We start from the raw sequence: 22,534 nt of genomic DNA, 5'->3' as shown, positions 1-22,534 counted from the left end.
TTTATTGAAATTAATACAAATACAGTTTTTATTTCTTTCATGTGGCAGATGATGTCATCCACAGCTTTCAGAGTATCAAGATAGAGATGTACTTGTAGGATCCATTGTGCCTTTTCTTGGCATCTGAATGAGGAATAAATACATCTGACTGAACAACAAATGTTCTTTTCTGCTTCAGTTCCATTATGATTTTCAGTAAGTCCATTCTGACTCATTATGTAAAGTGGTGCTTGACCAAGGTAAACTGTAGGAAGCAGAAGAGGCTTAATACTTTCTCTAAACCCCATATCCATCTGGTTTAGAGCAGTCTGCATCCTTCACAAGGAGCATCCAGGTATGTACTTTCAAAGGTGCTTAAGCTCTTCTCTCCCTCTCTTTGCAGTTTTAGTAGAGCTGGACTTTAGCACCATTTGTTGCATGAAATAAACCTGTGAATTAACTAGAAAATGTACCACAAAGGTGTGTGGTACATGCCAGTTAAAATGCCAGTGAACTAAATATGACAAGTATATATTCACAAGTTAATGAGGGTGTGGTAACAATGAAAATATTTCCCATAGGAAATGGAAGTAGTAACAAATGACAAAAAAACCAGAGGGAGGCAAATTTTGTGGTGCTTCTGTGGAATACTATAGGGCAAACATCTGAAAAACAGTTACTGAGTATATTGTACAAACACCAGGACCCTGACTGGGCACATTCACTTTTCCACAGTAGGCTGTGTCAGAATCAGGGCCAAGCATAGTAAATGATGGTGTATTAAAAGAAGAAAATGAATTATATTATTTATTAGGAGTTCTAGGGTGTCTTTTACTAAAAATAAAAAGCTTTGTGGACTACTATGTCAAATTATTTCAGAGTGATACGAAAACTGAATTTAATGCTCAATGTTTCATCACTGCTTCAAATGCCTACCAATATGCCTGAGTGTTCAAGCTTGTTTGTTGATCCCTCCCTTATATACAGAAATGATTATTGAACTGAACAAGTGTTACCACATCTCGTGACCTGCGAGAAGTATTATATTTGACCTTTTTTTTCAACAGGTGCTGACATAAAATGCAGTAGTTTAGTACTTTGCAAAAACATCAGGAATTTGATAGAAATGAGGAGGAATAGAAGGATCCATACAATAAGTTTGAATTTTCACAAGCATTGAGTTTCATCTGTTGTTATTTTAAAATAAATAATAAAATACAGGCTAGTTTGCAGAACTATTTTGCATTTTGATGGCCAAAAGATACACCCATGGATAATCTGTGTTTTATGAAGGCATATTGCTTTGGAAGTGTAGCTGTTTGCCACAGTATAATATAAGAAAGGTATATGTTAGATAAGATGATACTGCTCCAGTTCTCTCAGGACTTTTCAGGAATCTGATCTGTACAGCTGAAGACTTTAGGACACTACCTAACTTGTAAGTAGTTATTTATTTACTTACAGAATTGCCTTTGCAACTTTTACTGCATGAAATTTTTAAAAACTATATACTTCATGTACTTATGTAATAAACAATGCAGGCATCAATAAGGATTCTTCCAAACTTGTGTTTCCATTTAAAACTTTATTTTATATGTTCAGATCACCAGAAACATAGAAACTTGTAGGCACAAATTACTTCATATCCAGAGGTTTTGAATAAAATATTTGCTAATGAAATTGCAACAACACATTTTCATTATAACTATATACCTTAATATTTCATATATACATAGAAAAAACATGCATTGTAAAGAGTCATTTTGTCTAGATCATGTTTTCTGATTGCCAAAATTCACTGTAGATCTTACATGGCTTAAATATGCAATGTTTTTCCTGTATATTTTAAAGAGTTTGTTATACTCATATCACATTCCTAAACACAAAATGTAATAAAGCTCTACATTTTCTTTATTTAACTTAAAATGTTTTTTCTGTGTTAAAATAAATTGTGTAAGTAATAGCAAAACAAATGCTTTAAACCATCTCACAAGTATGCAAGATATGTAAAATCTAGTAGTATAAACTAGGACAAGAATGCAAGGGTATAAAATACGTTCCCTTTCGAATCTGTGGTCCACAAGTAATATTGCTTCTGTATTGGCCTTGCTTTGATACATGCAAGTCCATGAAATAATTCATGGCTTATTTTGTAGCAGGTGAGGAATCAACTAGGAATTAAAGGAAATGGTCCTCAAGCCTGACATTGGCAGCTACTTGTTTGATTTCCACCTTTGCCATAAACTTACTACTCACTTGCTATGAGGCACATTCAAAGAAAGTCCAGGGCCAAATTTCAGCCTGAAATATCTTGCAGTTATAGCTTGTGAGTAATTAGATCCCCTATATTCTACTTCTGCAAGATTCTTTACTACGTAAAAAATTCCTTCATTTATAATGACTAATAATGTTAAAAGGATCCTTGTCTTTATATGGCCTTCTTTTTTTTTTCTTTCAGTTTATGTCATTATTCCATGCTGGCTGCTTCAGCATGTGTCATGCATGATGACCTTTGGCACCGGCGTATTAGCATCAGCAGGAGACCTCTGTACTGCTGACCTCTATATATGACCCATTACTCCTTAAGTGTGATCATTCTTTTGATTTTCCAGTTTCATTAGTGGAATCCATTGCTGCGAAGATGAGCATTGTCAGCCGTCTACTTACAAATAGATGTTTAAATATTTATAAAAGACTTACAAAATGTAGTGGTTTTAAATGTTTTGCATACCTGATCTGTAGATATTATTTGATCTTTTGACAGACTGACAAGAAAAAGATGAACTTAGCTGTATAAGCCATAACAGTTCTCTTTACATGGTTTGGAAGTTAGCCAAGAATGTGAAGTGGCAGTCAGATCAAATGCAGAGTGAGCAATGGCCTGGGACTGAGGAAATCTGCTTTTGTTCCTGGGTATACAGCTAGCCTGCTGGGTAACCTGCGTGTAGTTGCTTACTCTCTTCATGCCTCAGTTTCAGCACCTAAGGAGTTAAAATAATGATGCTGTCCTTGTTTGTGAAGTACTTTGCTTTTTTTGTGGAGAAAAAGCATCATGTAAGAGCCAGGAATTTACTATTAAGGAAAAGCCTTCAGGTTTTTTTCATGCTTTCTCTAATTTTCTGAGGCAATGAAATAAGCACACAAAATTCTGTATTCTTTGACATCAGCAGTAGTGTTACGATTGATTTTAATGGTGCTAAAATTTATTCTGAGTGAATGATAAAAGTTGTGCTCTTTTCTGGACAATGCTAATAGCAATTCTTGCTCAAAGAAATGTACCTCCGAAATGACTGCACACTTGATTGAAATGTTGAAGGTAAGCAAGCAATAACTCTAAGAGGAACAAGGTAACTATTTTTAATGTAAATACTGCATTTGAACAGCTCCTAGAAGATATTTATAATGCAACAGCATGCATACTAATAATACTAGTACTTGACTGAATTTTCCCATCATATGATTTCAACATAAACATTCACCAAAATACAGTGGTTTGTTTTATTATTTCAGAGAAGTTCCTAAGGTGCAAATTGTAGCTTATACAACTTACATGTGTCTTTTAAAAACTGTATGTGCTTCTTTTATGTTAGATGGTCTTTGTTATCATTAGAATATATATTTTCCTCATTCATCTTAGTTTTAAAAAAGCTTTGGAGAGAGATCCGGAGAAGCTCACATTTTATACTATTACTCCCCTTCGAAAGGTTTTGAAAAGAGCAGTTGCCCCTGAAAAGGTGGTTTAAATCAACTTTTTCTATTCTGAACTTCATATTGCATTGTAACACAGTAATGACTGCAACTCTTAATATGCCAAATCCTGTACTACTTACCCCAGGAAATCCTCTCCTAGGGTCCTTTGTGGGCCCTAATTCCAGGTATAGGATTCGACTCTGTAGTCACACCAGTTCAAATCATGAGTTTAAATGGTTAATATATACCCCTTCTGACAATATAAAGGCAATAGATCTAGTAGTGCAAGAAAGAAAAAGCATTCTAATTGAAATATAGTAAAGACATTTCACTCAGCTATTTGGTAATTTAAATAATTTTATATACTACGTTGACACCTCTCCAAGGGTACTACCAGTTCAATAGACTTTCCTTTCATTCACTATTAAACAGCAGCAGCATTTGAATGGAGCCTTTCCCATAGAGTCTTCTTCAGGGGACTTCCCAGCCAATCCTCCCTGGGGAAGCTTTCCGTTTGATTATGTACAACATTTCTGTACAATCTGACATTCTCCACAGGAAAACATCTGCTCTTCTGAAATACATTGAGGCCAGAAGCAAAAAGTGATTCTTGAAGCAATGGGTCCAGAAAAGATGATTTGCATCTCTCCTACAGGGGCTGGATTTTCGTCATCTTTCAGTTCAAACACTGAAACATGCAGGAAAGAAATCTTGTGCTCGAGGGTAGAGCACATCCATACCTTTTAACTGCTACCCTCACACTTCCTTTCAGTGTGAAATTGTTTATTTGGCAGATCCCATACTGCCTTATGCACAGTGCCCCAACAGTCAGTAGTGAAAATTGCACAGAATTGTCCATAACATTCCCAAAAGGATGTCATAACACCATTCAGCATGCATTCTATAGTTCTAGGTTTCTTTATGGCCATTTTTTTGTTGGTTTTTTTTTTCCAACATTATGCATTGTTGTCTCTTGCTCTTATATGAAACAAAAATAATGTGAAGCTGACTTTCCGAAACTTTTGCATTATGCTAAGGATGAAATTTCTTTTCTTTTGTAAATCACAAAATTAGATATCCTGGCCCATCCTTCTCTTGCTTCCTGATTTTTTTTCACTAGAAGGTGGAGTACATGATTTTACTTGTTAGGGGTTTTTCATAGTAACTACAGTAAATAATTTTTTTGAAATTCAAAATATTTCTTTTAAAACAGATACTAATGAATAGGGTCTTCCATGGTTGTTTGCTGTCTGTAGGTTTTATATGAGTATTGTCAGACAGGTGAGATTGCATGATTAACTTCTGCCAGTGCCATTTCACATCACCACACATTTGCCTTTCAGCTTCTCTTTCCTTTTCTGCTGCTTGCTTTTTTTGCCATCAATTTGTAAACTCACAGTCCTGCGTTTCTCAAGGTTTAGCAATTCTTGGAATAACTCTTTCACATTGTGGTTCAGCTTGGCAGAGGTCTCCATGAAGGCACATTTCCACTTCTTAGCCATGGCTTCTCCTTCGCTGCTGTCCACCTCTCGATTTTGACTCTCATCATTTTTGTTCCCCACCAGCATTATTGGGATGTTTTCTATGTCTCCTTTAATCTGACATATTTGTTCATAGATTGGTTTGAGTTCCTCCAAGGACTGTCGGCTAGTGATAGAGTAAACTAAAATGAAAGCATGTCCTTTAGAGATAGAAAGACGTTGCATGGCTGGAAATTGATGGCTCCCTGTAGTGTCAGTTATCTGTAAAGTGCATATGCTCTTATCACAGCTGATCACTTGACGGTAGGTGTCTTCAATAGTAGGGATGTAGCTCTCTCTGAAAGTGCCCTTCACAAACCTCAAGACCAAAGAACTTTTGCCCACTCCTCCAGCTCCAAACACAACAACCCTGTAATCATTGCTTTGCTCAGGCATGTTTCTCAGTGCGTCTGTTGCTCAGATAGAGAGAGAAACCTAGAAAAGAAATTGACAAAAAAACCCACAAGACAGATATTAATACAGATACATGGGGAGAGTGCACGTCATGATATCTTTCCCAATACAAGAAACTGATGTGATGTAAGTGATGGCATATTAGTCGTAATCATTTATGAAGATTTGCAGTGGATTACAGAATGATTTATTCTAGTAGTAAATTCAGGGTTTGCAATCAATAACTGCAAATATATAAAAATTGCCAAAAAATCCATAATCCAAATAATTTTGTTACTGGACTGGTAACAAAAGATCATCTTCAGCATTTCATGGTTTATTTTAAATGAACATTATGAGTTTCAGTATTGTTCCTACTAGACTAATATCCCCAGAAATAAAAGTTGCAGCTGAGAAATGGTACTTCAGCAAGGCCAAGGCCCCCAAAAAATTGATTCTTTCTTGTGTCCCTAAAAAAAAAAACCTCCTCAAACCGTTGTTGAAACACACAAGTATACATACATATGATAGGAAATTACTCTAAACATGACACCTATTCAGTAGTTTGGGAATCTGTCTTCACTACAACTGAACACTCCTGAGTGACATCTAAGACGTATTTTTAACTTACTCAGCCACACCACCAAGTATTCTTTGTTTCTAACTCTTTGGGATCGTGTGTCCCACTTCAATGTGTTTTTCTACTTGCATTTCAGATCAGAGTACATTTTGGTAAACTGAGATTGTTCATGTACAGCCTGCCTTTTTGTTCTTTATTTCACAGATGAAATCTGACTGCAGACATGCTACATCAGAAAAGTTGTGCAGACATCTTCATAACATTTTCAAGTGGCTTGTATTTTCAAGGCTGGCGAATGCATATGCCAAAGGTCGCAAAATTCTGTGATTCTGAAGGTAATTGCTCTTGACAAAGCCTACCTGTAAACAGTAGGACCACAAATATTGTCATCTTTATGAAATAACAGAAATGGTAAAGTTTTTACATGGTTGCAAGCTGCAGTTGTTTTAGAATTGACTGAAATAAATGTGAAGATGAATTTATCCTCCTAACAGTAGCAGCTTGTCAGGTACATGGCATGTACACATCTCTGTTTATATTTAGTGAGATTTAAACAAATAAAAACTAAAAAAATGAGCCCTACAAGTTTAAGAGAGTCTGGGATATTGTTACTTTTTAGACCAAAGCTAGATGTATACAAAGTACATGTGGAACAAACTGCAAAATTTGCTGAACCTTTATTTGTTCTTAGGAAAATGGGGTGAGAGAGAATCTTGTTCCAGTGCCCTCATGGTGCCAGGTGATTGAATTTGCCTGTTGCAATGTTGACTGGGCAGCAGCTGATCCAGAACAATCCAAAGGGATTTCTTAATGAATAAGGAAAGCCTTCAAGCTATTTCTTCACCACAGCAGAGGAGTGATTGCAATTGTGGGGCTGGGTTCTAAGTTACCCTTTACTTGTTTGGCACAGGGAGAATAGCATTGACGCTGTAGAGGTATGGAACTGAGTGGAACCCCCATGTTCACCTTGCCTGCTTGCAGTTGCCAGCCCACACTAGTTTTGTGCTTCTGCATTTTGATGTTGTTACCTGTGCCTGTTAGACTAAAGCTGTGGCTATCCATGCTGCACTGACGTCTTAAGTTTGCTGTTCAAGCACACCATGATTTTGTTATCCTTTTTGTACAGGGTGTCCTATTCTGTCCTAATTCTAATGTCTGAGTAAACTGAAAACACCTGTCTTTACAAAATGTGTGGGATGAAGGTGTACTTCCTCATCTGCCACACGGTAGGCAGAACAACCAGTGCAACTGGGGATTCTGTTCCTGAGGAAACATAAAGCACTGTCACAGCTCTGCCTCCCCATCCTGGCTTCAGGCATAAGGAAGCTTCACTTCTATCTCTCCTACCCTGCAGTCGCTGTCACTCTCAGAGACCTGTTTAAATATAGGAAAGATCGATAAATAAGAGTGTTCACCCTGAGGCAATGAAGAAAAGTTGTTTATATCTGACAGCAGAATTCAAGAATTGGAAAAAAAGAGTAGTCTCAGAAAACACCTGTGTATGCGTTTATGTAAGAGGAAAAACCCTCTGAGGAACAAGGAAAATGGGTGAGTGGCTCATGCTGTTGACAAAACAAACAAAACCAAAGTAGCTAGCAAGCAATGAGAACAGAGAAATCTATCAGAACAATGTTCCACTGAGAATAAACCAGAAGTCATAGACCTTACAGATGTGGGTGGCTGCACTAAATTATCACCCATAGGAATTATAGTTTAATATTTTTTGTGAGAAAAAAGTAAGGGAGAAAACCATGCCTGTTTCACCTCAGAAGAAGCGTAAGCGTTTCATAGTCAGATATGTAGCCGAGGAAATATGGGATGATGAGAAAGAATGCACTATGAAAATTTTTACTATGAAAAGCAGTGAAAATACAGAGTAGAGAAATGAAAGTTCAAATGCTAGCTGGGTATATGTCTTCTATATTAAACTTCATACTTTCAGCATACTCAGAAATCTCCAAGAAAACTGGCATATGTGGTTGCCCCAAAATCAAAACAAATTCAAATTTGGCACTTGATGCCATAAAGTATTAAGCATTGAAAAAGTTTCTAAGGGAACATCAGATGGCACGGTAACAGTCTTTAAATACATGGTAAGTTGTTGCAGAGAGGAAGAGTGTATGTCTGTAGTGGGAAAGACTGGAATTAATGGGTTTATGTTGTAGAGGGCTTACATTGCAGCCTTTGTTCTATAAGCCAGCCTGATGCTACCTTAGCTGTCTGGAGTCAGAGGCTTTGATTGCACCTTAAATAATTCAGTTCTTGAGGTTTTATGATGTCCTTCTGAGATGTCAGTCTGATAAGCAATACAGCAATTGTCAAATGGTGTATGTTAATTTCCTGAAAGGTCTTATTCCTCAAGTAAAATAATCTCATGTCACTCACTGTTTTTATTTGGTTTGGGTTGGGTTTTTTTTTGAGATGTCTCTGTTTATATTGCTATTGCTTTTGTTACAAAAATCCAATAAAGTAGAAGCAGTGCATTTAGTTCAAAAGCTTGCATCAATTTAAATTAACAGTCCATAAGGCCATCCAGTGATGACACCACTATGCAAATATACAAGATATAAGGTGAAGAATGATACCAACTGTAGCAATAAATAAGATGGATTTCAGTGTGGTTGAAAGTTTAATGGCCATTTCACCATATGAAAGGTGAAAAAGGTACACATTATTTACATACAAGAGGGCAAGAGAGCTCTGCAAGGAGTTTTCACTTGTTCATTATGTATATAAACAGGCATTTCTCAAGGAGTATTTTTGCTGTATCTGCCAATGAACATGGACTTTAAGGAATGAGAATTTTCCTACTTCCAGTGTCTTCATCTTTTAACACAAGACTCACTTTTTCATTCCTTTTTTTTCTTTTTCTTTGCCTGCTTTGCTTTGGTCTCTTCAAATCAATGGAAAATTTGACATATTTGAATATAAGAACGATAACAGTTAAACCAGCTTTTTCTTGCAACATAAGGTTCTAGTCCATGGGCAAAGCACATTTTTTTCTTATTTCATGCTGAACAAAACGCTCTTTGAAAGTCTGCTTCATGATGATCAGCAAGTGTAAGTCATGACTGTATACACGCTTCACGTATTTATGTCAGATCTGGCTTTTATGCAGATGTTGTTCATACCATGTTTGTTAAGAAAGAATATTATCACACTGGTAATGCCTGTTTCATTGACATTTAAATAAAGGCTTGGTCAAACATAATTAACCCTTCAAAATACCTTCTCTTTTTGCCTTGCATGATACACAAAATGGGAGAATGACAGGCCAAGTCATCTGAGTAGTTATGCATGGATTGACAGTAATAACAACAGTAATCAAAATTGTTCGATGCGTTTAGACTAAACCCGCTTCCTGAATTTGCCTTGCCATACCGAAATTTCAGCTTGACCATTTATTGAGACGCCATGCTTTGTTTTCAAAATGTTTATCTATATATTGTTGACTTCCTTGCACTTGAATGTCTCTCATACTTTTGTTAGCAGATATTAGCCAGAGATTGTTGGATAACAAGTGTTAGGTTTAATATTATTTTTTCATAATTGGTACAGCCTTTTTGATTCCTTTACAAACCAAAAATACAGGGAGGTGTGTCAGATATTTTTGGATCACACCTTCCTACAGAAAAACCCAGGATGTCTTGAAATGCAAAAAACCGTCTTTCACATAATACTGTGAAGTGGAATTTGAAGACAGCAGTTGACTGTATTTTGCTCAAGGTATCCGCCGGTGCCAGAGATCTTTAAGCCATTTGGCTGAGATTTCTCTAGGTTTTTTCAGTCTCCAGTGCAGTTTGAACAAAGTATCATGTTTTATTGCTAAGAAAAAGTCTTTGCTTACAGCTGTTCCATCCAATCATAACTCTGAAAAACATCTCGTTTCTTCAAAGCAAAGGTGATTATACTAATGATGATGAAATCTTATCCTGGCAATTAGATACATTAGTTGCTTCCAGAATCTTCTCAGACTGCAGCACCAGTTTTGCTGTTGTTTCATAGTAATAGTTTGGATTTTTGCATTAGTCTAAAAGCTCATTATAGGGCTCCCTCTAGGACCAAATCTTTTGCAATTGGCCCCTGAATCCTGCCTATTGTTAACACTGATTTCAGTTAACACTGGAGGATGGTACAGGATGGTGTTTCAAAATAATGGCAATACTGCATGATCAGTGAAGATTATATCTACTTCAAGATTGACAGTGCTGAATGGCCAAGCACTAACGTACTGGTTTACTGAATGAAAGAGTTAGTGTCATGTAAATTTAGCATGAAAAGTAAGATGGGCACTGTGCATGTGACCTGCAGGTGCCAGTTCAGCCAAGTCCTCAAGAAAGTGCTTAAATTGTGTACATTATTCTAATTATTTGTTTTTTAATCTGTGCTTAATTGTGATCTAATTGAACATTGTTCCCAAAGTCTGTATATATAGCACTCATCTGATATGAAGGCTGTTTGCACTGAAGAAAAGGTTAAGAAATTCAGCAATTTTTTGGTAGGTCAATATAGGTGCTGCAGGTAAAAACAACATAGGAATTTTTCAATAAAACAAGTCATGTTGGCCTAACAGCGTTGAACTATTGGACACTGAAAGCAACTTGATAACTTAACTTCATGTTCTGTGTAGAAGTTACCAAGTGTGGTCAAAAAAGATCTGAAAGAACTGAGGCTTTCAGAGTTCCAGATTTATTTTCAGTGCAAAACTAGATGGCATAATAGGCTATGGCTGAAAGTTACAGAGTCACTCTCAATTATAGTTGAAGAGAAAAGCAATGTTAACTTAATATTTTGTATCATCAGCCAGAAGGAAGTAAATGAGATTATGTTACAGAGAAGATGGCATCAGAAAATAGTTCTATGTCATAAACCTGCTGGTTTTCTCTGACACACTGTTGTAATATTTACTTGATCTTCTGAAAGCAAGAGACAAAAGCAGTTTCTTATTATTCAACACGTTTATAGGAAGCACAGATTCAAAGTACGAATTCAATTTTTTTTAACTGAAACAATTTCTGGTTTAGAGCTAAAATCTCTTCAATTTTTAAATGGTTTTAATATGTACAGTAAATTTTTCTTTTAGAATTTCCTAACTGAACTGTAAACAGTGGCTCAGTCTGTACAAAACTGGATGAGACTGGCACAGATCAGATTGCTAAAACTGCCCTGCATGTCAGCAAAGAGTGTGCTTCGGGGAAGTTTGGCCTAGGTGATCACATCATTTGCTTTCAAATGTCTTAAAAAAGAAAAAGGGAAGAAAAGATTGCTCATTTTTTTCAGTGTTGACTAAAGTGTTTTTTGCATTTTGGGACAGCTTCTTCACCATGTTACAAACACATATGCTACACTACAGGTACAGTCTAGATAGTATGCAGGATATCAGTTTGTAATGTTGGGGGTTTTTTAGAGAGTTTCTCCAACAGGTTTTGCAGCTTCCCTTCATACTGCTGGCCTAGCATAAAAGAGTAATAGAAAAGACAGGAGTCTTTCAGAATAATTTGATACAGTTTTGTTCTGTATTTAGAGAAGTGGAATGTTGTCCTAAAAACATCTCGATGTAGAGGAGGCAGAATCTAGCCCATATACTGTTCTGTGGTCACAGATGCTGTGCTTTGCTTTAGCAAATAGTTATAATTTTATCAAACTGATGCTGAGTTTATGAAACTAAGTTTAACCAAAAGTGGTACTGCCTGTTGAAGAACTCAGGACTGGTGATGAAAGTCTCTGCTGAGTGTTCATGTGCAGAAAACATAGAAGGTACCAGACCTGATCCAGTAAAGAGCTTTAGAGTTCAGAATACACTTAAGAGTTCTGCTGTTGTTGCCCAAGACCTTTACGACTAACCTTTGAGTAACAGGTATGTAATAATGAACCGTTACCATAAACCAAGATTCGTCATCATTGAAAATACCACACAAAAAGTAATCTTTTTTTCTTGCAGAAACACCAGTCTTATGCCCTGTTTACACAGGGTGGACAAGTGACACCCATGATTTCATCAGTTTGTTTTAGACATGTTAGATACTTTGCTGGCTTAAATGGAGATACTCATTTATTTATCTATTCAAGCATTTTGGAAAACCAGTATCTCAACCTTTCAAGTGCTTATGGTCAAAGCTCAGCTAGAAACAGCTCAGAAGCCTTTTTGTATGTGTATTTAGGTATTTGTGTGTTCACATACAGAAATAAAAATGCTAAAATATCAGCATTGTATTCAATTCATGATGGAACTGACTTTTTTTGAGTTTTATTGTTAACTTAACCAACCAAATGCTGTAGGTTTTGCTCAGTCTTCAGTAGGTTTAATTTACCTGAGCAAAGATGGAAAGTTTCAACTTACAATGTCATATGTTCACCTTTGAACATGTAGGACATTTTGCCAATGAGTACAGCAGCAGGATTATTAACTGGAATTTGTCACTCACGTAAATGCACGGTCAGAGACTCAGTTTGACCTTTCAGCTCCTCTGTTTTTCAATAGCAGAATACTCTTTTTAGTAATTATCTATGACTTTAAATGCTGTAGTGAACTTCTGCTCTCCGGATGTCCAAAACTGGTGACACTTTGTTCTGCATCTCATAGAAAAAGATGTGGCTTTTAAGTTTTCTTGAATGGAGAAAGTTAGAATCATGCACAAAGTAGGGGAAAAAAAACCAAACACAACAGAAACAAAAAATGAAACAAAAATGACAAACCAACAAACTTAAAAACAAACACAAAACTAAAACAAACAAACAAAAACCAAACAACAAAAAAAAACAAGAAGGAAAAATTCCTAAATAATCTTTTGACTCTAGAACTTTGGATGTTGATATATATGTGAGATTCATTATAAAAATCCCATAAATGTGTGTATTTACACAGAAGAACCATGTGTCTGTGAAAGACTGGTTTCATTCGGCAGAGGAAGAGGCACAAAGACCAGTGTCCTTTTTGCCTTTCCACCAGAGTCCTCAATTCCTTAATGTTAATTTGAGAATATTTTTGCAAATCTGATACAGAAGAATTACTTAAATCCAAGGCTTCTAAGTTATGAATATAAGTCCTATCATTATTTTTCCTTGCTGGGCTGGAAAGGATAGCTTGACTGCTGTCCAGATCACTGGAACACTTCTGATATTCTTCCACAGATCGAATAATAACGTATGCAAAACGACATGTCTTAAACTCAGAATATGAGTATCTGTCTCGATGACCTGTGCATGGTCCTCCAAAAGCCCTACTAGCCGGTACAATACCTTTTGCAACTAGTTTGTTGGGCAATACCTTTCAAATAGGTTAATGAAGTGGGTTTCAAAAACCAGATGCATCCCTGACAAGTAAATAAGTAATGCAGTCCCATTGTCAATAGGCCTCCTGATACTAGCAAGAAGCTTGCACTTCCACAGAAAAATTTCTGTAAATAGGAAAGGTTTGAAAACCAGGAATTAAAGTATAGCTGTGGGGGGAATTACAGCTTTCTGATAGGAGTTTCGGAGTGTTCACAAGAATCTATTCACTGTCTATGATGTGCAATTTACTATGACCTGGTTTTGGGGAAAAAAAATAAATTTCTTTTTACTCTAAAGTATATTTTTTCAAGAATTAATTTGCAAATCTGCATCTCAGGACTTTCACAAAACTGAATACTATCCTAGTTGACTTTTAAAATTATTTTTAAACAGGAAAACAATCTCATATTAACCTTATTCATCGCCTAGCTTTCAGTACTTTCTATTTTGAAGTAAGACGGGTAGGTTTAGCATTTAGAATCATAGAAACATAGAATAGTTAGGGTTGGAAAGGACCTTAAGATCATCAAGTTCCAACCCCCTGCCATGGGCAGGGACACCTCCCTCTAAACCATATCACCCAAGGCCTTGTCCAACCTGGCCTTGAACACTGCCAGGGATGGAGCATTCACAACCTCCGTGGGCAACCTATTCCAGTGCCTCACCACCCTCACAGGAAAGAATTTCCTCCTTATATCCAATCTAAACTTCCCCTGTTTAAGTTTTAACCCATTACCCCTTGTCCTATCACTACAGTCCCTAATGAAGAGTCCATCCCCAGCACCCCTATAGGCCCCCTTCAGATACTGGAAGGCTGCTATGAGGTCTCCACGCAGCCTTCTCTTCTCCAGGCTGAACAGTCCCAACTTTCTCAGCCTATCTTCATATGGGAGGTGCTCCAGTCCCCTGATAATTCTCGTGGCCCTCCTCTGGACTTGTTCCAACAGATCCATGTCCTTTTTATGTTGAGGACACCAGAACTGCACACAATGCTCCAGGTGAGGTCTCACGAGAGCAGAATAAAGGGGCAGGATCACCTCCTTCAACCTGCTGGTCACACTCCTTTTGATGCAGCCCAGGATACGGTTGGCTTTCTGGGCTGCAAGAGCATACTGCCAACTCATGTTCATTTTCTCATTGACTATCACCTCTAGTCCTTCTCCACAGGGCTGCTCTGAATCTCTTCTCTGCCCAGCCTGTAGCTGTGTCTGGGATTGCTCCTAACAAGGTGTATGACCTTGCACTTGTCATGGTTAAACTTCATGAGGTTGGCATCAGCCCACCTGACAAGTGTGTCAAGGTCCCTCTGGATGGCATTCCTTCCCTCCAGCGTATCAACTGAACCACACAGCTTGGTGTCATCGGCAAACTTGCTGAGGGTGCACTCAATCCCACTGCCCACGTCAGCAATGAAGATGTTGAACAAGACTGGTCCCAACACCGATCCCTGAGGGACACCACTCGTTATTGGTCTTCAGCTGGACATTGAGCCATTGACCACAACTCTTTGTGTGCGGCCATCCAGCCAGTTCTTTATCCACTGAGTGGTCCATTCATCAAATTGATGTCTCTCCAATTTAGAGACAAGAATGTCGTGTGGGACAGGGTCGAATGCCTTACACAAATCCAGGTAGATGACATCAACTGCTCTACCGCTGTCCATCAGTTCTGTAGCCCCATCATAAAAGGCCACCAAATTGGTGAGGCAGGATTTCCCCTTAGTGAAGCCATGCTGGCTGTCACCAAGCACCTTGTTTAGAGTACCTTATTCTCTATTCATGTTTATTTGTCTTGCAGCAGTAGACGGAATTCTAAAACCTATATTCTAAAGATTAAAAAATACTTTCTCAGTAACTTATGATAGCTTTTTAATGTTTGAGTGAACAAATTGCAAAAACAAAGGTTTTTATTTCAGTTTACAGCAATATTTTAGCTATTGGTGGTAGCTAATATTTGATTATTTAAATTATTAATTTTTTTAAGAACAGATAAAAGCTGTCACTCTCAATTTCCAGAAAGGAGTATCAAAATAAGTAAAGGAGAATAAGTCTCCTTTTCTGAGATTCACATTAATTTTAAGTCAGAATTATTGGACATTTTGGAAAGGAAATGCTTTCAGTCCAGCAATTTATTTGCTCATTTCATATAGCTGCTTTGATACATATATATTTTAAATGAGTAGGCTGAATGGCTGTCATAAGTTCATTGACGCTTATTCAAATTCAACTAAAATCAATTCCATTACCTGCAGCCAGGTGAGGGTGATTGCATTTTGCCTCCATAACATACTGCAGCCCTGCTCAGTCAAAGAAATTAAAGACAGATTTTCATCTCAGATAAAGAAGTCTAACATTCAGCTCAAATGTTTTTTGCTTATGGGGACATGTTCCTGACCCCTGTATGAGCCAAAAAATGAATTTTGCCACAGACTTGACACATCTTTTTTGACATTTTCCTCATCTTCCTTTGATGCTCATTTCAAGAATTATAGAGTAATCAGTATTTGTAATTGAAAACAAATCAATATTTGTTTTCTCATAATGCAAAAATCAAGTATGTTCTGTTTCAATTCACACATACAGTTGCATTGTCACTCGGTCTTTTCCACTGACATTCCAGCACTTAGGTAAGATAAATCTAATGTACATTGTAATTTTATTGCAACAACAAAAAGCAGTGATAGTGTCTCTTCATTGATGTTTAGAAATCTTTGTGTGTGGAAAGTAAAACAGACAGAAGAAAAAACAAATCCAAGATTTTTTTTTCCTGGTACACTCATGGAAATTGTTCAGTTAAAAGCGAAAGCAATATTGGTAATACTAAGTATTCAAGTCACACAGAACTGCCATTTTTCTCTACTTAATATTGATAATTGCTCCAGTAAGCCTAGTAATACAAAGCATTAAGGGCAAAGTAATAAACATTTGGAATCAGCTCTACATGTCAAACCGAATCTTCCACAGTGAGTACTGTTCCAGTTTAAGTGTACAAATGGCCTGACACTCTCACAGTGTGGGAAGTGTAACATTCAAATTATATATTACAGATCTGTTACTGAGGTATACTGTGAATTTAAAGCAAAATGGTGTATGTAAAACAAAACCATAAAAAGGCAAAAAGAAGGGAAAAAAAAAGAAAAGAAAAAGGTTATAAGGAGAAAGAAGTACAAGAAAAGGAAATACAAAATTGACTATGGTGATACTGTAGCAGCATCTTTGACCATCATACTGTTTACTGCAGGCTTTTAAAATGAGCTAAGTTTTGAGGCAAAAGCACAAACATTGTGACAATGAAAGTGTGAGTCTGCTTTTTCACATGTGACAGTGGGATCTTTACATGGGCAGATATGTTGGTTAGCACAAAAAGAAAGTTACCAGGTGATCCTCAAAAGAAAATAAAAACATTATTAGTAACAATTTCAGAAACAGCACTATCAGTTTATATATTATCCACTACTTTTGTTGGTACTACAGAGACTGTAATGCCAATGTAATATCATCTTAACCAATTGGCCAGTAGGAGCCATGCCTCTGAACTCAAATCATCTTCCACAGAGCTATGTTCTGCACTGTGAGAAGGTAATATTATTCATCCTAATGACCATCTCAGAATAATATTTCTGTTAACACCATCAGAAATGTTAGGGCTTATGTGCCTGCTGGTATAAACAGCAATGCAGCACAACCAAGAAGAGAAATATGCTTTTAGTTTCTGCTGTGAGATGTGTGGAAAACTGTGCTTCCAAAGACCTTGACCCATTTGCAAAGAGACTTTTAAATGCAGACAACTTCCAGTGAAAAGTGAGAATGGTGTTTAGTACTGAAAGAGACTTCTGGATTACAAAATCTATCTCTTTGACCTTACAGGCAACCATTTCACACAAAACCTTCCATCAAGTTCCAACCGAAACGCGTTTAGAGCCTTCACTTTCTATTATTTCAACAAGAAGGTATTATCAGAACCTTGCTGCATTAACGGTTTGAAACCTTCCAGCTTAAGTGTATTCACAGCCCATTTATACCCATTCATTCTTCTCTTTTCCCAGGGATGAAGACAAATAGCTGTATATCACAATCATTCCCCTAGTTCCATGGGATCGTTGATAGGCAGCTGCATATTTGAACCTGTTCATGTTTGGACAGTTCTTCATGAAAGAGCCTCAGAAATGCTGTGTGCAGTGTAAGAGAGCATGAAACTTGGAGGGATACCGCATTATAGCCATCATAGCCCCTGAATGATGGCATGGATGCCATTCTGGGAAGACTGGGCACTACTACGTGTAGTAACCACAGCTGGACCCTGGGGGACAGCTGCTGAACACAAGTGAATTCCATCACTCAGAAAAGTAAAAGGGGCAAGGGGGACATACGGGCACACACACAGGGGAAGCCAAAATATGCCTCTGACCCAGAATTAAAAATTGTAACACCTGCAAACATTCTAAATACAGTAAACTGAAAACCCTAGCAAAGGTGTAACAGCAATTGGTTGCAACAGCTTTGTTTACATGAGGTACAGAGGTGCACATATTACATTCCTATACAAGGGTGCATTTATAAACAGGCATATATGAATTCATGTATGACTAGGAACTCAAGAAAACAAGATTTTCAGAATATTCTTTATAAAATACATCAAATCAGGTTGCTCCATTCTGGGCTCACCCAGCTGTGACTGAGTGCTGCAGCATACACAGCATTCCAGATTTCATGGAGAAGATAGCAAAAGAAGAAATATTATCAGAGCTGAATTCAGTCACTTAGAGACTCTTGAGAATGGCCTTTCATGATTTATTTTGTTTCATTCAATTGAGAAAGGTACAATTTACTAAGAAAATGAAATATTGCCCGCCTGTCAGTGGAATGCTGCAAAGTTATATCTGTTTCAAAGAAAGCAACACCTGGTGTTATTTCATACAGACTCATCACTTTTTTTTATTCTTTCATCACATAAGGTAGCTTTAATTTAATAATAATAATAATTTAAAAAGGATCTGGTTTTAAACCACTGCAGTGGCAGTGGTATAAGCTAAGGCAAAATTCAGCACATCAAGCTTTAGTGGACAGTTTAAAAAAAAAAAAAAAAAAAAAAAAGATTATGAAGACACTGCTAGCATCCCAGTGCATATACAAATTTTGTTGTTTGGCCGGCCAGTACATATGTGACCAGCTTCTGCCTTCTTTGTCAGCCCCATCTTACAGCATGCCATGCTCTCTGCATAAGATACATGCTTAGATCAAATCTTAACAGTCATAACTCACACAAAACTCTATTGACTTAAGTGGAAATTTTGCCTGAGTGAGGAGTCTGGATTTTGGCCAAAGGAAATAAAGAGCTCTAATCTCAATGCAAAACTATGTTTATTGTAGGAGGTGATGTAGGAAAACAAGGAAAAAAGAATTACCTGTGAAGGAACAGAAAGCTCCAAATGCTCTTCAGTTTCTGCCTCTCATCACACCAGCTGCTCACCCTCTGCACTAGCTTTCCTCACGAGAAAGGAGACCCTGACTTAACCAAGGGGGCTGCAGCCCGTTGCCTGCTGCCTCTCCTTTCGCCCTGCGCTGGCTGCTGCCAGCAGTGTGCTTAGAGGCTCGGTGCTCTGGCGGTTCTGCTCCTCTCCCACTTTCTCCCCAGCGTCCCGGCTGTGGCTAATGCTTTTGTTGGCTTGATCACAGCCTCTCTCTTTCCCTCTGCTTCCACGGATGGACTGACTCCAGCCTCTGCCGATGCTACGCCTAAATGGCGACTGCAAAGCTCATCTAGGCTTTTAACTGCCACCTACTGAATAACTGTGGAATATATATAAAAATATGTAAAGAGTACACGTGCTTAGGCTGTCATTTTCTGACTTTCTCAACAAATGTAGTACATTTTTACAATTACTCCTTAAGCCCTCCAAATACTCTGTAGTTTATCATTTAAAGCTGTAGTCTACATTACTCTGTGCTCATAATTTTCCCTTCCTTTCAGAACCTAAACACAGAACAAGCCTGTTCCTTTAACTTTAAAAAGCTTACAAAGCCTTTTGTGAGGCCAGTCCCCAGTGGGCTTAAACCAGTATAGCCCTATTCAAATCTATGGAGCTGTGCTGTTATATACTAGCTGAGAACTTTATCCCTTTACGTCCAATATTTATTTGCAAAAATACAGTAGACATCAAGTATGAAAAACAAGTCATAAAAATAGGTTTTGTCTGACACAACCTTAAAATTTCACTAATCTGAAACAGATACAACATTTTATTTTATTTTTTTTCTTCCTGACAACAGGGTAAAATAGGGCTCTTGAGGCTTAGGGACAACCATAAACTAAGAAAATACATTCTATTTTCCGCTTGTAATGGTCATTCTTTGATGAAAAATTCAGAGACAAGATCTAATGTCTCTTTCAGCTGTTTATTTTTAAAGCAACTCCTAGAACTACTCAGAGATTTTCTTTCTAGACTAGAAGTGACATCCACTGGAGATGTTTGAAATTCTGCTCCAGAAAGGAAGTCTGGTGTCTCTGTGAATCCCCAGGGAAGGTGTGGGGAGATGTTACCTTCATCACCCAGTAGCAAGGGGCATGTATCACCACACTGTAAGCTTGCAGCACATAGCTGGGGTGAGTTGTGACATACAGGGGCTCATGCAGAGAAGTGCTGCCCTGCAAAGCACAAGTGACACCCAGCACAGCAGCATGGAAAGTGTCCAGTTTTTAGGCTTGCTGTGACTGCTGAGAGAAGCATGAGTCAAGTAGCTATCTCCCAACAGCCAGATACAGTTTTAAAATGTCACTCTTGGTAAAGGATGACTTTGCTTTGTTTGCTTTTATGAAAGATATATTCATGGTATTCACACTTTTGCCAAACACAGAAATGAAAAGGTTTCTCCTCTACATGTGTGTCTTACAGAAGTGTAAGTATATTAGGATACATGATGACCTGGCTAACATTGCTCTAACGAAGTGATTTGCATGGGTGCATGGTTCTGGTACCGATTAATCTTGACACCTGTTTCTACAGGCTGCCAGCCAGCAATCTGAATCAAACCACTTGCCTCTGTCAGCCGCAGGCCTGCTCCTACAGCCCGCAGCAAAGCCTACCTTTGGTTTTGTTTCTACTTTTCAGCAACATCTTAATCCCATGTTTCTGGAGAATGGCTAATTAGTATCCTGAAAGCAAGAAGTCAAGGTATTATAGTTGCTGCAACACAGCAAAGCTTAATCAATAAAGTTTAAACTATTACATGGGGATTTAGGCTGAGCTTTTTCCCAGTACTGCCCCTCATAGCATAAGTGCAGAATCTGGCCCACTCATTTGAGGAGTCCACAAAGTGCTTCTGTAGATACAACATGGCTTTTCAGTGATTTTCAAAGGTAACAAATCTCAGTAACTGTGTCCTTACTGTGAATGTACCTTTTAATTTTCCTTAAAAGTAGAAGAACCTAGGAGCTTTAGTTATGATTTGCCATGCCTTTTACTCACTTATTTTACATCACAAGTATGGGAGATTATAGTTCTTGAACCCTATTCCAACAGGAAGGATATTTAGACTTTTCTATAACATATATTTTCAAAACCCTGATTCTTTCCAGAATTGAATTGACTTCAAATACAAGTATCAGTATCGCCTGTTGTTTCATTCACAGGTTGCAGTGACAAACACAAGGTGTAGTTCCACTTGGGCTCTCCCACTGAAATCACCATGAGATTTTTTCTGAGCAGAAGCACAGTACTGGATCACCACACTACACTTTAATACACTATAAGGGATAGTTGTATGGGAATTCCCTTACTAATTCTGCTGAAAATTAGCTTGGCAGCCCCAACCCTTAGCAACGGTTTTGTATCACCACTGCTTTCAACAGGGTTGCTCAGGTGTACCAGACAAGGCACACTTTCAAACTCCAGGTGTGCCTCGCCTCATTATATTACAGATTATTCACACGTGATCCCAGCAGTGCATCCCACAAACCTAAACCCAGGTCAGTCCCATGCAGGCCAGCAGTGGCACAGCACAGAAAAGATTTTTCTGTCCTAAACTGCAGGGAGGCTACGTTGCTGTAAAACACGATGTTATCATGGGCAAAGCGGACAGGGTCTGTTCACAGGGAAGAATTACAGTGCCAAAATATATGCCAGTTTGCCTCATGTGCTGCCAAGTGGAAGGGAAAGTGCAGAGAACAAGGGCACAAAACCCTGTTGAGACTTTCTATTACAAGCTTCTCTTATAGAAAAGTCTTAGGCAAGCTACATGAGTGTTAGGTTTCTGTGCTGCATACTGAGCTAGAGGGGGTGATTAAGGAACAAGAGGCATCCTTAGCAAAATATGAGCTGCCTAAAGCTAGAATGCACATTTAGCACAAACCTGGATGTGCACTGGAAGGACAGCTTCTGAGTCAAAGTTCAATCCATGGCCATGTACAGCATGAAAAAAAATGAGAAAGCCTTGAGTTTCCTGTAAAAGTTAAGGATATATAACAATTGTTCCCTTGTAAAGATTTTCTCTCTGCAATGTAGAACATAACCTTAGCAGAGAGCAGCCAGAAAAGAGCAAGGACTGGGATGGTTTTTGTCCTGTTAACCTCTCTTTCTCTGGAATGCTTTCCCTAAACTGCACCCTAGCTAAAATGAAGCGTTTGTCTTGCATACTTGGAAAGCTACTTCCTTAGCTATTCAGTGTCTTAAAGAAAGCTAGTTCTACCTTACAACTATCCTTAAAAATGGCTGTTACCATATACCTGTAATAATAGTTTGCTATCTTCCCATACTGTATTTCCAAGTGGGGCTCGAAAATGAACTGTTAACTTGTATGTAGGACATCATAAAAGATCTTAGCATACTGGGTTTTTTTCAGAAAAGTATATGGAGTTTTTGTCCAAGAAGAAATTTATCTTAAAAAACCAAATAAATAAATTGAGTGTTTTTCTAGGACAGCTCATGGTCAGCATAATGCCCTGTACCTGGTTCAGTAATTAGATTCCTACTCAGTGCATATAATATGACTGCAGCTAGAGGACGAGTTATCAGAAAGGCTGTATTTTGTATTTGTGCACTGCATTGTAATCTTAGGCACCTTCCACCATTTTGTAAATGAAGCATAACATTTTAATGGTCTTT

General features: G+C 37.8%; 1 protein-coding gene across 1 annotated transcript; it reads right to left on the bottom strand.

Moving 5' to 3' along the window:
* Positions 1–1,544: 1,544 nt before the first annotated feature.
* DIRAS2 (DIRAS family GTPase 2) lies at positions 1,545–19,225 on the bottom strand. The gene is made up of 2 exons (XM_061355099.1): positions 18,839–19,225; positions 1,545–5,624 (listed from the first exon to the last, which is right to left on the bottom strand). The coding sequence occupies exon 2, from the start codon at positions 5,583–5,585 to the stop codon at positions 4,986–4,988; it is 600 nt and encodes a 199-aa protein (XP_061211083.1). The 5' UTR covers positions 5,586–5,624; positions 18,839–19,225; the 3' UTR covers positions 1,545–4,985.
* Between the last annotated feature and the right edge of the window lie 3,309 nt (positions 19,226–22,534).

Source organism: Neopsephotus bourkii, unplaced genomic scaffold, assembly GCF_033783945.1.
Source record: "Neopsephotus bourkii isolate Nb327-2 ecotype Australia unplaced genomic scaffold, CSIRO-AGI_Nbou_v1 NB_779, whole genome shotgun sequence".
Taxonomy (NCBI): domain Eukaryota; kingdom Metazoa; phylum Chordata; class Aves; order Psittaciformes; family Psittacidae; genus Neopsephotus; species Neopsephotus bourkii.
Note: the sequence above shows the minus strand (reverse complement) of the source record. Positions and strands in the feature narration are given on the sequence as shown.